Source organism: Helianthus annuus, chromosome 4 (genome assembly GCF_002127325.2).
Source record: "Helianthus annuus cultivar XRQ/B chromosome 4, HanXRQr2.0-SUNRISE, whole genome shotgun sequence".
Classification (NCBI taxonomy): Eukaryota; Viridiplantae; Streptophyta; class Magnoliopsida; order Asterales; family Asteraceae; genus Helianthus; species Helianthus annuus.
This window is the reverse complement of record NC_035436.2, coordinates 56,707,026-56,721,273: the sequence shown is the minus strand read 5'-3', so window position 1 is coordinate 56,721,273 and position 14,248 is coordinate 56,707,026. Positions and strand designations below refer to the sequence as shown.

General features: G+C 31.0%; 2 protein-coding genes and 1 long non-coding RNA gene across 3 annotated transcripts; all 3 read left to right on the top strand.

Moving 5' to 3' along the window:
- Positions 1 to 2,318: 2,318 nt before the first annotated feature.
- On the top strand, positions 2,319 to 4,338 carry LOC118491280. Its single transcript, XR_004891124.1, has 3 exons — positions 2,319 to 2,424; positions 3,813 to 3,886; positions 4,042 to 4,338. It is a non-coding gene; the product is annotated as an uncharacterized LOC118491280 (long non-coding RNA).
- Positions 4,339 to 4,866: 528 nt separating this feature from the next.
- On the top strand, positions 4,867 to 5,429 carry LOC110933672. Its single transcript, XM_022176882.2, has 3 exons — positions 4,867 to 4,918; positions 5,014 to 5,196; positions 5,295 to 5,429. Exons 1-3 carry the CDS (start codon positions 4,880 to 4,882, stop codon positions 5,427 to 5,429), a joined length of 357 nt encoding a protein of 118 aa, XP_022032574.2. The 5' UTR covers positions 4,867 to 4,879.
- Positions 5,430 to 5,528: 99 nt separating this feature from the next.
- Positions 5,529 to 7,117, top strand: LOC110934848. Its single transcript, XM_035988907.1, has 6 exons — positions 5,529 to 5,564; positions 5,967 to 6,026; positions 6,111 to 6,179; positions 6,250 to 6,306; positions 6,394 to 6,606; positions 6,704 to 7,117. The coding sequence occupies exons 1-6, from the start codon at positions 5,544 to 5,546 to the stop codon at positions 6,929 to 6,931; spliced, it is 648 nt and encodes a 215-aa protein (XP_035844800.1). The 5' UTR covers positions 5,529 to 5,543; the 3' UTR covers positions 6,932 to 7,117.
- The last annotated feature ends 7,131 nt before the right edge of the window (positions 7,118 to 14,248 follow it).

Here is a 14,248-nt window from a genome sequence, read left to right as displayed (position 1 = left end):
TATCAAGATCAAAGGTAAATATACCTAATCGAACCTAGATCTGCGTTGTTTATGTTATTGTATATACAAAGTTGTTTTTATAAAGATTGTTTCGATTGCTAAAAACCATTTGTTTTCTCATTTCTATAGATCCGATTAAAGAAATTAAAGGTGTGTTGTTATTTATGTTATTCGATTGTATTATACAAAGTTGTTTTTATGAATATTGTTTTGATTGCTAAAAACCATTTTTGTTCTGATTTCTGTAGATCTGATTAAAGAAATTAAAGGTATGTTGTTATTTATGTTGTTCAATTGTATATAAAGTTCATTTTATAAAGATTCTTTCGATTTCTAATAACGTTTTCTTTGTTCTGATTTCAGTAGATCCGATCAAACTTTATCTTTTTCTTTCTTTGGATTTCTAATAATCTTTGTTCTGATTTGTAATAACTTTTTCTTTGTTCTGATTTCTGTAGATCTGATTTCGGACTCCGATAATTCGTCAATCAAAATAGGTTAGTTAAGTGTTATAGTTGTTTTGTCTTTTTTAAGTTTGTAATATGTAATTTTATATCCTTTCCGTTCATTATTTTTTTTACTTATTAATATATGTTCTGAATGATTTATGGTTTGTATTTTCTCATGGTGAACCCTCAATCTTTTTTGAAAATTCGGACTCAGATTGTTAGTCTACCAAAATAAGTTATGTTGTTCTGAATTTTGTAGATCCGATCATAAAATTGAAGGTATGTTGTTTTAGGATGTTGTTTATCTACTATGCATCTTTAATCTAAGCGATTGAACGTTTATATTTTTTTTTTTGCAAACAATATCAAGATCATAGGTTTTGTTATCATCATCTACCTTCTCTGATTTATGTAGTGTCTATGAACGTTAATCATGTATTGGACATTTATCAAACTCATGTATTGGACATTTATTAAACTTACTGATTTTTGTTCATTTTGATTTTCATGTGAATCCCTAAATCTTGGATAACAATCGGACTCCGATCATTCAACAAGCAACAGAGGTTAGTTGAATGTTATAGTTGTTTTCTCTTTTTTAAGTTTGTAATATTGTTTTGTCAGAATCTTTACTCCACGTTTCTATTGTTTTGTTTGAAGCTTGATTGAATATCATATTTGTTCTTGGAGTTTAATGGTTTGATCCTTGATGTTTGACAACTGAATTTCGGATCATGATGACGGTTCGGTGCTATCCATCCGTTTGTTCCAAAATTATTATTGTTAATTTTTATTTCCTTATTTAGAGGATATATAATAACTTGATTTTAAATTCAAATTTTTGATTTGGAGTATAATATGGAAGTAAACGATTTGGAGTTAATAACATTAATTGGATTTCCTTTTTAGGTGAGTTCAATGTACCTAGACATGTTAATGGTTTAAAATTTAGAGTTTTATATATAATTTTGATTAAATTCTTCCAACATATTATAGTAATTTTAAATTTAAATTATATTTGATTTATTTTTAAATAAAGTTACCTGAAATAGAAGTTGACTACATTCATTTTTTATAATTGCTAATTATCTTAATTTTTAATAACCTCTAATCGACAATTATTGGTTTCTATATAACTAATTAGATTCAAATTATTCAACAATCATATTAAAAAAATTTATTGGTTTTTACCGTATATGCTTTAAATCATTAAAATAATAGATACCGAATTGAGTTTTGAACTTTCACTGTATTTTAGATGATTATGTCCTTCAAGATGCTAACATTTGTATGTTTTCTAATATCGTTTTAATTATTAGAAGCCTGTTTTAAGAATATATTAATATTTTTTAAAAACGTCAACAAATGTGTTTTTAGTATATTTGGCTGATAATTTCCTTATTTAGATGATAGATAATAACTTGATTTAAAATTCAAATTTTGATTTGGAGGATATTATGGAAGTAAACGATTTGGAGTTAATAACATTAATTGGATTTCCTTTTTAAGTGGGTTCAATGTACAAAGACATGTTAGTGGTTTAAAATTTAAAATTCTATATATAATTTTGATTAAATCTTCCAACATATTATAGTAATTTTAAATTTAAATTATATTTGGCTTATTTTTAAATAAAGTTACCTAAAATAGAAGTTGACTATATTCATTTTGTATAATTGTTTATTATCCTAATTTTTAATAAACTTTAATCAACAATTATTGGTTTCTATATAGCTAATTAGATTCAAATTATTCAACAATCATATTAAAAATATTTATTGGTTGTTACATATAAGTTTTACATCATTAAAATTAAATTTTAGGCTTATATGTTTTTTGTTTCGATTCATAGGAAGTACCGTATGATTTTGCAAGCTTATTGTGGGAAGGAAAAGTTCCATATGGTCAATGTCTTGAACTTATTGATGATGACTTATGCAACTGCATGAGTCTGAATCTTTTTCGAACACAAGAGGTAAGTTTAATTTTATCGTTTTTTGGTGTTTTTTGATCCGGTATAATGATAGTCAATTATTATTTTAAATTTATATTTGAGTTAATTACATCGTTAGTCCCTGTGGTTTATGCAAATTAACAACCTAAGGTATTAATAGTTTAAAATAACAATCTGAGGTATTAACTTTTAATTTTGTAACAAGCTGAGGTACTAACACTAACCTTCGTTTATTTTTAACTGATTTCAAGGGTATTTTTGTCTTTTTGCAAACAATAATTAATTTGTGGTATAAAATAGAAACATTGAGGGATCATTGTGCAAATCAGCTTTTTTAAAAATTACTTTATAGGGGCAATAATTCTACGTGGATTTCTTTTGTAATTTTAATAAAATTAAAAGAAGACCTGACTTGTGCACCACTAGTCCACCACAACACCAGAACTCCACCACCACACACCACCTTCACTCTCGACATAACTTGCCACCACTATGTCCGAGTTCCATTCGTCTCCTATCAACCACAATAATCCAAAACCCACACAATCCAAGAACTAATGGTGAACTCGATCTTAGATCCAACCTATTCTTCTTCTTCTTCTCTGTCTCTCTTTCCCTCTCTCCGTCTACCCCATATCAAGAACACCCCCACCGCAACCTAGATGTATGTATGGGTTTTTCGAGTGACATCAATGTGTTTTTGGATGGTGACTACGTTAAAAATGGAGTAAAAGCATGACCGGATTTTTTTTCTGGCGAGAAGTGAGGGCGATGGCAAGTAGGTGAGAGGCCAGTGGGGGAAGGATGAACACCGAGATGTAGAAGATGACTGTTTAGATGTGATTTTCTTTTTAAACATAAAGGTGTATAATATTTTATTACTATCATCTTTCATTTTCAAAGACAAATGTGGATTGGATTTAAATTACCTTTCAAACCATCGTAGGTAAACATAATTATCTTTCGAAAATTTTGTTATTTGTTTAGTTTATCTTTCAAAATTAATTATTGTTTGCAAAAAGACAAAAATACGTTTGAAATCAGTTAAAAATAAACGAGGTTAGTGTTAGTACCTCAACTTGTTAAAAAATTAAAAGTTAATACCTCATATTGTTATTTTAAACTATTAATACCTTAGGTTGTTAATTTACATAAACCATAGGGACTAACGATGTAATTAACTCTTTATATTTTGAAGTAAACCATTATTGTGTGTGATTTTAAATTTTTAATTTCGAAGTCAATCATTATCTTAAATTTAAATTTTGAAGTTTGCCATTAATGTGTTTGATTTTAAATTTGGAAGTCAATCATTTTTTTAAATTTAAATTTGGAAGTAAACCATTAATGTGTTTCATCCATTTAGCCATTCCCTTTTCAATTAACTTAATTCATCTTTAATGTGACAGAATTGATGGAGTGATATAAGAAGGTTTCTTTGTTAATTGATTATTCTCTTCCGCTTACAGGGGATAGCGCTAAGGTAATTAACATCAAAATTCAATATTTCTATTACTTGAATTCTCTTGCTTTATAATTTCTTTCAATGTATTATTTTGTGTTTTGACTTGGATATAAAACATAATGTGAAGGTATATTTTAAACTTATTTTACCGAGTTTTTTTATTTGGATTGCAGAATAAGTGCTTTGATGAACTAATAGGTGTTTGAATTTTGTGTTTACTTTGCTCTGCATAGGGCTCCTTCAGTTTTTTGTATTCTTTTACTTCGCTCAGTAATTATTCTATTTTCAAGATAAGAATACAAGCTGCATCTGCATTGGCTACCCTACCAACAATAGTGGGTGAATCAGTAATAACAAAACTATTGAGATAAGTTTTAAAGCTTATTGAGAAATATTGATTGTGTTTCTATAAATACTTTACCGTTTAATTTTGTAAAAAACCTTCATATTTAATTTTCAGATATGGATCCAATGAACAACAGTCCTTCATTTTTAAAGCTTATTCGGGAAGATGACCAGATATTTTTGGTACGGTTATTGGTATTCTAAATACTAATCATATTTTTAGTAAACTGATGTTTGTCTTTTTTTTTTTTTATTTTTTTTAAACTCATAGCAAACACCTAATGACTTTGCTTCAATGATTTGGGGAGACCAACCACCTTACAAAGATTCAGTTAAGATTGTTGATGGCAACAAGTTATGGTTTGTAAGACTGAAAAAAACTGATGTTGGCCATGTTCTTGCTGATGGCTTCACCAAAGTTGTTCGGGATAGTTGTATAAGAAAAAATAACTATCTTATGTTTCAGTCATTTGGACAATCATCATTCTTTCTAATGGTGTTTAAATCATTTGTTCATCAATACTGCTTTATATCCAAAATCACACCTGGCAAAGACGTTATTGTAAGTAGTATATTATACAATCAGTATGATGAATAATGTTTTCTTTCTGTATATTGGTTTTTAAATTAATTTTTAATTATCACTGCCTATGCAGGTCATGGCTGATGAATTTTGGAGGCAATTTTATGGGAAAAATTTCAAAGGTGGCCAATCAACTCTTTATTTAGGAGATAGATTTTGGAATGTTAAGATGGACGGATTAACTGACTGCTATGTTTTTACTCATGGATGTTCTAAGATGGTAAACGATCTTGCCTTAGACAGCCGATCTATCTTTGTCTTTTCAATGGTTGGAAATAAAATTTTCGAGCTTTCAGTCTTTAATCATCAAACCAGTACTCAAATTCAGAACAACAAGGTTGAGTTAGTTGTTTTGGATGACTCCATCTATGGTGATGATGGTGATGATTTGGTTATTGCGGTTAGAATTATACATCTATACTATTATTTAGTTACTAACGCGAGCTTACAAGTAGATCTTGAATTTCACACATTGTTATTTTTTATCTTTTTTTGTAGTCCGAACATAAGGAGAAGTGTAGTACTGCCGAAACTGACTTTCAGGAAAGTGTTGTTGTGGAATGTGAAGACGACAAATTTCAGTTGGCATGTTTTGAGTCTGTGTTCAATGTAAACCCCTATATTTTAATCTAATTTATTAAAACTTATCATAAATATTTTTTTTTGTATTTATACATTTGTTTATTGTTAATTGTGTAGGATATTGATGATTCGAAGTTTGATAATTTTTTCTCATCTCTACTTGAAATGGAAGACCTTAAGAAGAAGGTAATTTTTTGTCATTGTTTTTTTTTTCGTATTTTATTAAATTTAATTATTATTCTTATTATATTGTTAAACACTTTTCCCTTACATGTAGTTCAAAGATGATTGAGATAAAAAAAACCGATCCGATATGCAAAGCAAGTGTTGTTTGTGATAAAAATCAAAGTTTAAAAGTTTGTGTTCATTTATAGGAGTTTGTAATTAACTGAGTTGTTTTACCTATATTTTTTCATTTTAAACCGTTAATGTTTTATGTTTCTTACGATGATCCGAAAGGGAAAACAAATGTTGTTGTTGATGAAAATCTAAGTTTAAAGGTTTTGGTAACAGTTACTTAATTATATTTTTATGAATTTAAGTTGATTACTTTACATTTTTTTTATTTATACGTTTACCTTTTTTCAGGACAAAAGCAACTTTGAGATGGACCTGGACAAATTTTTGATACCGAAGAATAACTCCCATGTATATCTGATTACTTAAGTATTATATAATTCAATGTATTAATTCATTCTATATTAATAATTTTTATACTCTTTTGTTTTATAGGTTGATCCTACACGAAAAACAAATATTTTTATTTCTGAACCAAGTCTGTCCTCCATAGTTGTTTCTGATGTGAGTATTTCTGATTCGATATTTTGTTCGAATTATGATAGTTACTTATGTATTTATTTACCTGTTTTAGACCATTCCGAAATATAAAGTTGATGTTGGTCAAATTGTTTTGCCGATAAAGAGGAAGGTATAGTATCATATATAACTTTTTTACTTTTAATTTTATTTCTTAAAAAAGAACTAATTATTGAAATATTTTATTTGAACTTATTAGGCCACTCAGAAATGTAAAGCAGTTATGTTGGTGTCCGATGAGTCTCTTATCGCTCATCGTACACGTTCAAAGTTTAGAAACAAAAATGAATCTGTGGTTGTTGATAAGTTTATGGCTGCTGAAACCACATCTGTTAGTCGTAAACGTTCTACATTGAAAAGGTCGAAAACAATTTCAAACATTGAGTTCACCAAAGTCGCCGAGAACAGAATGGTATGTGTTTTCATATTATTAAAATTTATATATTTTATTCAAGTAATAAGCATATGTTTTAGATTACTTTGACAATTTTTTGTTTTGTGACTTTCAGCGTTTACCGTCTGCTATTTCCGATGAGTTGTCTCTTTCTTTTCACAACCTCCGTGATGTTTCAATCCAAAACATTAGATGTGAGGTAACAAACATGAAGACGATAGCGGAAAAGAATGGAGATGGTTACAGGTATGGTTTTTCCAAGTGGTCAGCTTTCTTGAAATCAAATCAAATACACATGGCGCTACTCTTTTCTTTAAATATGTCAAGTCTTCGCAGCTTTTGATTTTGACCAAATTTGTACACAAGACGACAAAGAAAAGAGGCCGTCCGTGACTGTTTGCATTTGTGGTTGTTAGTTGGTTTTGTATATGTTTTCGTGAACTGGTAGTTATTAGTTGATGGTGGGTTTACAGTTGTTTGCATAGTTTCTACTTGATCTTCGTATGGCCCAAGTTGGATGTCAGTTATGTTTTCTATTTGGACAATTAGTACTTAAACATGCCCTCTTTTGTAAGAAAGTTTACAAGTTAATTTTTGTTTTAATTTAGAACATAATTTTGGTACTAATCTTTTTTCCAATTTTATTATTAGCTTTGCATAACCAATCATATTACTTTTTTAATATCCAAGTATCCAACGCAAACATCTGAACCTCTACATATATTATTTTAATACGAATATATAATTTTTTTCAATACGAATGTTAGTTTTATATATTTTTATTAAAAAATATAACAATTGAATACTCCCTCCGTCCCATTTTAGATGTCATGGGACCCACATTCACACAATTTAAGAAATATTTGAGTATTTTATTTTTTGAGTTGTAAAATGAAATAATGTCCTTAGAAATGACAATTAAATTGGGACAACAAAAAATGGAAGTTTGTAATGGTAAGGGCAAAACTGGAAATTATATTTACATTTTTGGAAATGACAATTAAATTGGGACAACCAAAAGTGGAAATTTGGACATTTAAAATGGGACGGAGGGAGTATATCTTACACACGATAAAACATAACAGTTAAATTACCAAATAAGTTGATGTTTGAATTTGTAAGTTGACTTATTTCTAGATGTATATCTTATATTTTTATTAACTTATTATTTATTTTAGGAAACTTATAAATATTTATAATAATTAACAAAACAATGATAATTTATTTATGTTAAATTATTTGGTCGATTTTGTCTATTCGTAATTTCCAAAGTTTTGTAAATTAATATTTCCATTTATAATGCAATAACATATCCAAATTAATTTTAGATAAATTTGTTTCTTTATTAATTGACAATCATTTTTAAGTAAAATGGAAACTACAATAGAATGACAAATAATTTTGATGTAGATATTTTATTTTTTATCAAAATAAATATAATATTTGTTTTGTTCTATGGTATTACACTTTTAATTAATTATTTAACGATCATTTGTTGAGTACTAATAAAAAAAATCCTTATTTTTATTGTCACAGTTTTCTATTTGAAAATGAGGTTTTGTTTTGATCAAAGTTGGGTTATGCAGGTAAGTGTTAAATCTCATGTTAATTTGAAAACGCCTCAATCTTAAGCTTCAAGATCTCGAGTAATACAATTTACATTTTTTTTTCTTTATATTTTATAAATATTACCTAATTTTGTTAATCTGAAATTAATTGCCCATATTCTTTTTTTAGAGATGTTGAGGTTGATTTAACTCTTTGGGATTATTATGCGAAGGACATGTGTTCGTACATGCTTAGTCAAGATCTTGAAGCCCATGTTGTCAAATCTGTTCATTTTGGTGCTGTTAAAACCTAAAAAGGTATCTTATTAAGTCTAGGATTTAAAAATGTATCTTATTAAATTTCTCATCATAAAAGAACATTCCATTTATAATATCATTTTATATAAATTACAACATACATCTCCATTACATATCAACTTTCAATCTATTCTTTGGTTTCTTCAACCAGGTACTTTGCAAAATTTTTAAGTAATACACAATCTCTTTTTCATGTATCAATACAAACTAATATCATTTATGTTTTATTATACGTTTCCATTTTACTAGGTGTTTCGTATAATGGATCAAATTCTGTTTGATGTTGTGATCATGGAAATTTTTGTATCAATACAAACTAATATCATTTATGTTTTATTATACAAAAACAAGTCATTTGGATACAACGTTTTATTTGATCAATACATGAATATTTTTTTACACAAACAATTTGAATTTCCAAATTAATTTATTTTTAAAAACAAACAAATTGAATTTAAAACCATCAATAACGTAACCGTGAGTACTTTCTTATATTTTTAAAATCAAAGTAGGTAAAAATTTAAGGTTTCGAATTTGTTAATAAACTAAACATTAATAATTTATATTTTATCTTTATTTTTTCCCGTTTGTTAATATCAATTTATAAAATATTTTGCAAATCAAACAAACTATTGAAATTTGTCTCTGTAATTTTGAGAATGTCGTGTATGTTTACCAATACATACTCCATAGATAGATTTATTTTATAATTTTGAGTTAATAATTTTGTCTACAAATTGACAATCTATTATTATGAAGTAAGATTTAACCTCATATGTTTAACTTTTAAAGTTTCAAAAACCACTTTTAGTATGTTTTGTAAATAATAATTAATAGGTCAAATATAGTTACGTAAATAATATTATAACAATAATAAATACATTTGAAAACTATGCATTTGAAATTTGGATTGCACTACAGTCAACTTTCAACCTGTTTGGCCTATATGTGTGGTACTCAACCAATGTGATTGTGCATATCAAAAGATATTGTGTTTGTGTGTTTCAAAGATTGGTGACAATGGTGATGTTAAAGGCTTGGAGAATTCATTATAGTTTTATTTTTTTATTTTTTTGTACATGTTAAGTGTTATAATAAAGAACGGACAAAATATTAATAGAGTTCTAATAATCTTTATAATAAATAAAAGTTTTTTTTTTGTCGTGGGTCATTCAGTGAGGCAAATTCCTGCCTCCGGTTCTTGCCCAAAGTTTCTAACCTTACTCGCAACCCTAACGACTACAACTTTCAATTCAAAACAATTAAAAAACAAGTTTGTTCGCAACCCTAATGACTACAACTTTCAATTCAAAACAATTATAAAACAACTTTCTGACATAGTTTGATTAATATAAAGTAAATTTTCCTACCCGCGAAGTTCGCGGGTGATAACCTAGTGTGATTATATACCAGATGTACTCTCTCACTCATCAGACTAGTTTTTTGAGTTGCGTTTTCTTTTTTGGTATGTAACAGAGTATTACTATGCATTTGTATTATTTATAAACTCAAGATATCCATATTTTTAATTATCATAATGCTATATATCTACAAATACTGATTCAACTAACTCGAGACTCGTAACGTGTGAATCGAGCTAGATGGCTCGTATATAAACATTCAAAGGTAGGTTGAGTTCGTTGGCTCGGTTTATCATATGTGTAAATCTCTAATTTTCTTCTATATTGTTATTTTGATATTATACTACCATGGTTGTTGGCAACATAATATAGATTATCAAATCCCACGTTTCGAAAAGTTACTAGGTTATATAAGATTTTGTAATTTTATAGGGTTAAGTTATTCTAGAAATGTTCCTAAAAATAAGAAGTGTAAGAAGACATTATAGAGTAATAAGTTCCAAGAACTTAAAACCTAAACCCAGTACACCATCACTCAAAACCTAAACACCCACCCCCACCCCACCCCATCACCACCCAAAAACCTAAGGGGTTTTCTAATGGCACACCCCGATGTCTACCTGTACACTTTTTCAATTCAATACGCATCGTATAGGCCTATACGATGCGTATCGAATTAAAGTAAAAAACATGGCAGACTGATAGGTGCAGGTTATGTCTGGCGGCAGGCTTGATACGCATCGTATAGGACTATACGATGCGTATCAGGCCACTGTTTTTTTTTCTAATTTATTTTTTGTTGTGTTGTGTCGAAGGCGAACCCGAGAAACGAAAGGGATTTCGAGCAGTTGGTCGATGATATGATCTTTATCTTGACACGATTATTTCCATTTTCAAGTATTATTAAAACCATTCAAGCCAACCAGTCTACAACGTGGTTCCCAATTTGCGGAACATAATCCCAGATTGTCTAAAAAACGCTTTTATCATGTGTCATGTGGTAAACAAATACCAAGGGTGTATACAGATCTCTATTCGGTCATCTTTCCAAGCTTTTACACACGAATATGTGGTTCCCAATTTGCGGAACATAATCCCAGATTGTCTAAAGAAGCGCTTTTATCATGTGTCATATTAGACGTGTTATGGTGAGATTTTTCAAGTTTGCACAGTGGGAGAAAAGACCAGCACCTCTGTCAGTATTGTCCTTTAGATTCGCATAAACATATATTCGTTTCATAACCTCCTCCTATAAATCAACCATAACTCACCCGATACGTCTTCTCTGTATCACACATGATAAAAGCGCTTCTTTAGACAATCTGGGATTATGTTCCGTTTCTTCAAGATTTACGTCTGATGTGCAAGTTTGATCACATTTGACTTCATCGGCGGCAGTACAATGACTTTCTTAAGTCACAGATCCGACAATAGGGCCCATGGATCTTATGCCCACCCGAGACCGACCTCTGTATCACACATGATAAAAGCGCTTCTTTAGACAATCTGGGATTATGTTCCGTTTCTTCAAGATTTACGTTTGATGTCCAAGTTTGATCACATTTAACTTCATCTGCGGCAGTCCAATGACTTTCTTGAGTCACAGATCCGACAATAGGGCCCACGGATCTTATGCCCACCCGAGACCGACCTCTGGATCACACATGATATAAGCACTTCTTTAGACAATATGGAATTATATTCCGTTTCTTCAAGATTTACGTCTGATGTCCAAGTTTGATCACATTTGACTTCACCAGCGGCAGTCCAATGACTTTCTTCGGTCACAGATCACACGATATCTCATCCATCTTTGAGAGAAAAGATGATCGAATCGTGATCTGAACCAACCGAAATCCACAAATTCCAACAAATTGTGTCTAACGCAAGGATCTTCGAATTAGTTGCTTCTCTTGTTAAGTTTCTGAACCAAACGCTTTTTTAGTTGCTTCTCTTGTTAAGTTTCCGAACCAACCGAAATCCACAAATTCAAGTGAGTCCTATGAAGCAAGTGTCTGTCTATTCAATTGAGAGGAATCATTGCATTACATCCCTGTTGAAAACAAGTGGTTGTAATGATGGAACCCTTGATTTGAAAAACATTTTTGAGAAATTTATAGTTCAATACGCATCGTATAGGCCTATACGATGCGTATTAATCGATGATTTTACAGAAATACCCCTGGTTTTTTTGATAATTCAGGGGTATTTTTGAGAAAATTCAAATTTTAATACGAATCGTATTGGCCTATGCGATTCGTATTATGCTGTTATACGATACAACCTAGGCCTATACGATCGTATATGGCATTATTTCAAATTTAGTGTTATCGTGTTTGATGCGTGTCAGTGTGTATATAATTTAGGTGTATATTTTAAGCCCTTTTACACTTTCTAGCCAAGTTTTAAATTTATAAAACACGATATTTACTAACACTAAACACACATATGGGCAAGTGCACCCATCGTGGACGTAGTATAGTGTTGGTAAGATACCGAGGTCGTCCAAGGACACACGAGCTTTTAGTACCGGTTTATCCTCAACGTCTAATCAAATCAAAAGTTAGAAAAAAGGTTTTTAAACTAGAAAAATAAAACTAACTAAAATGCTGAAAATAAAAATAAAAATAAAAACAGATAGACAAGATGAATCACTTGGATCCGACTCGTATGTAGTGTAACCTTTGATTATTTTCGCACTTTTGCACTTGTTTAAGAGATTATCTTAGTTATTATAGTAGGCACCTCTTTTGAAGGTGACGTTACCCTCAACCCAGTAGTTTGAGTCACCAAGGATACAATCCTAAAGGGTCAGATTATCGAAAGATAATTAATTAAGTTATTAATGCATAATGTGGTAGGCCCCTCTTTTGAAGGTGACGTTACCCTCGGCTAAGTAGTCTGAGTCAGCAGGGATACAGTCCTAAGTAGCCGGGTTAAAGTTTTAATAGTAGTTTACTTATGAGGGGATCAAAGAGTTTGGACCCCCGCTATCCAATACCGGTGGGTATTGAAGGAGGTCCTACTAAATTTGACCCAGGTCCTTTGCAGGATCTATACACTGAACAATGGCAAGACTCTTACCAAACCATTCCCTTAACCCCCGACCAGGTAGCCAACATACCTCCATATAGACCGTGGAGATATGAATGGTGAAAATCTTTTATTTTATATAGACAGTAAAATAATGCCAAGACACCACGGACAAACGATAAGGAAGAATCACCTTCAACATAAGAAACTAGTAATTAAAGTCATTAATACATAACCAATTAAAAAGTGCAAAAGATTAAAAATAAAAAGTATTACACTAAACACATGTCTTCACCAAGTGATGTAAGAGACTTAGGCAAACATGGCATTTGATTGTCAAGAACTCTTACGATCAATCTTGGATCCCGAGACGACTCACACACTCTATGATGGACAATGGATGATGGTGTTGTGATGGTGGTGGGTGGTGGGTGAAGTGTGAGTGAGATGGTGTGCCAAGGGATGAGTTGCAAGAGCTCCAAGCACTCCTATTTATAGGCTGAACAAAAGCTCGGGCACGGCCCCGTGTCCATTAGGCACGACCCCGTGTCCATCCTCCTCTCTTTCTTCATTAAATGCAGTTTGTCTGCATTAGTTGACCACGCCCCCGTGTCCGCTGAGCACGACCCCGTGTGCAGAATGGTATCTGTACTATCAAGATGTCCCTGGATTGTGCGAATCTTATAGTTGACTACGGCCCCGTGTCCGCCGAGCACGGCCCCATGGTGGGTAATAGAAGCTTCTACAACTTTGTCTTTTCTGCTGACACTTGGGCACGCCCCCGTGCTCACTGAGCACGGGGCATGTTCAATCTTCTGTCTTCTTGTTTTGCTTGGGAAGATGCTGTCGGGAGGCCGGGCATGCCACGTTTGTTCCTTTTCTTGTATTTATGTTAGATTTAGCTGCCTTTTTTATTCTTTTGTTTATTTGAGCTCATTTAATCCTGAAAATACAAAAGGAAGACAAAATCACACTTTTTCCAACATTAGTACTAAAAAAGGGTTAGTTTTATGCCACAATTGATGTAATTTATATGTTGCATTTTGTGCACATCAAATACCCCCACACTTGAATCTTTGCTTTTCCTCAAGCAAAACTCCTTATAATGTGGCTTTTTCACTCCCAAATGGAATGGGTAGAAGAGAAGGTTTTTGGACTTGTCATAGAGTGTCGGGATTTCCAAGATTCTTTATTAGGTTTTATTTTTATTTATTTACAATCCTATTCGTCATGATTTATTAAAAACACTATATAAGATAAAAACACTTCATAGGGGTGGGTGGAGTGGCAAGCTTGTTCCAATGCATGTTGCGTAGTAGGAGGAAAGGAACATCGAGGTGTCTGCGGTTGTGAATGCAGTGACGGACTATCAAATCTCTCAACCCAACAACGCCACCGCTA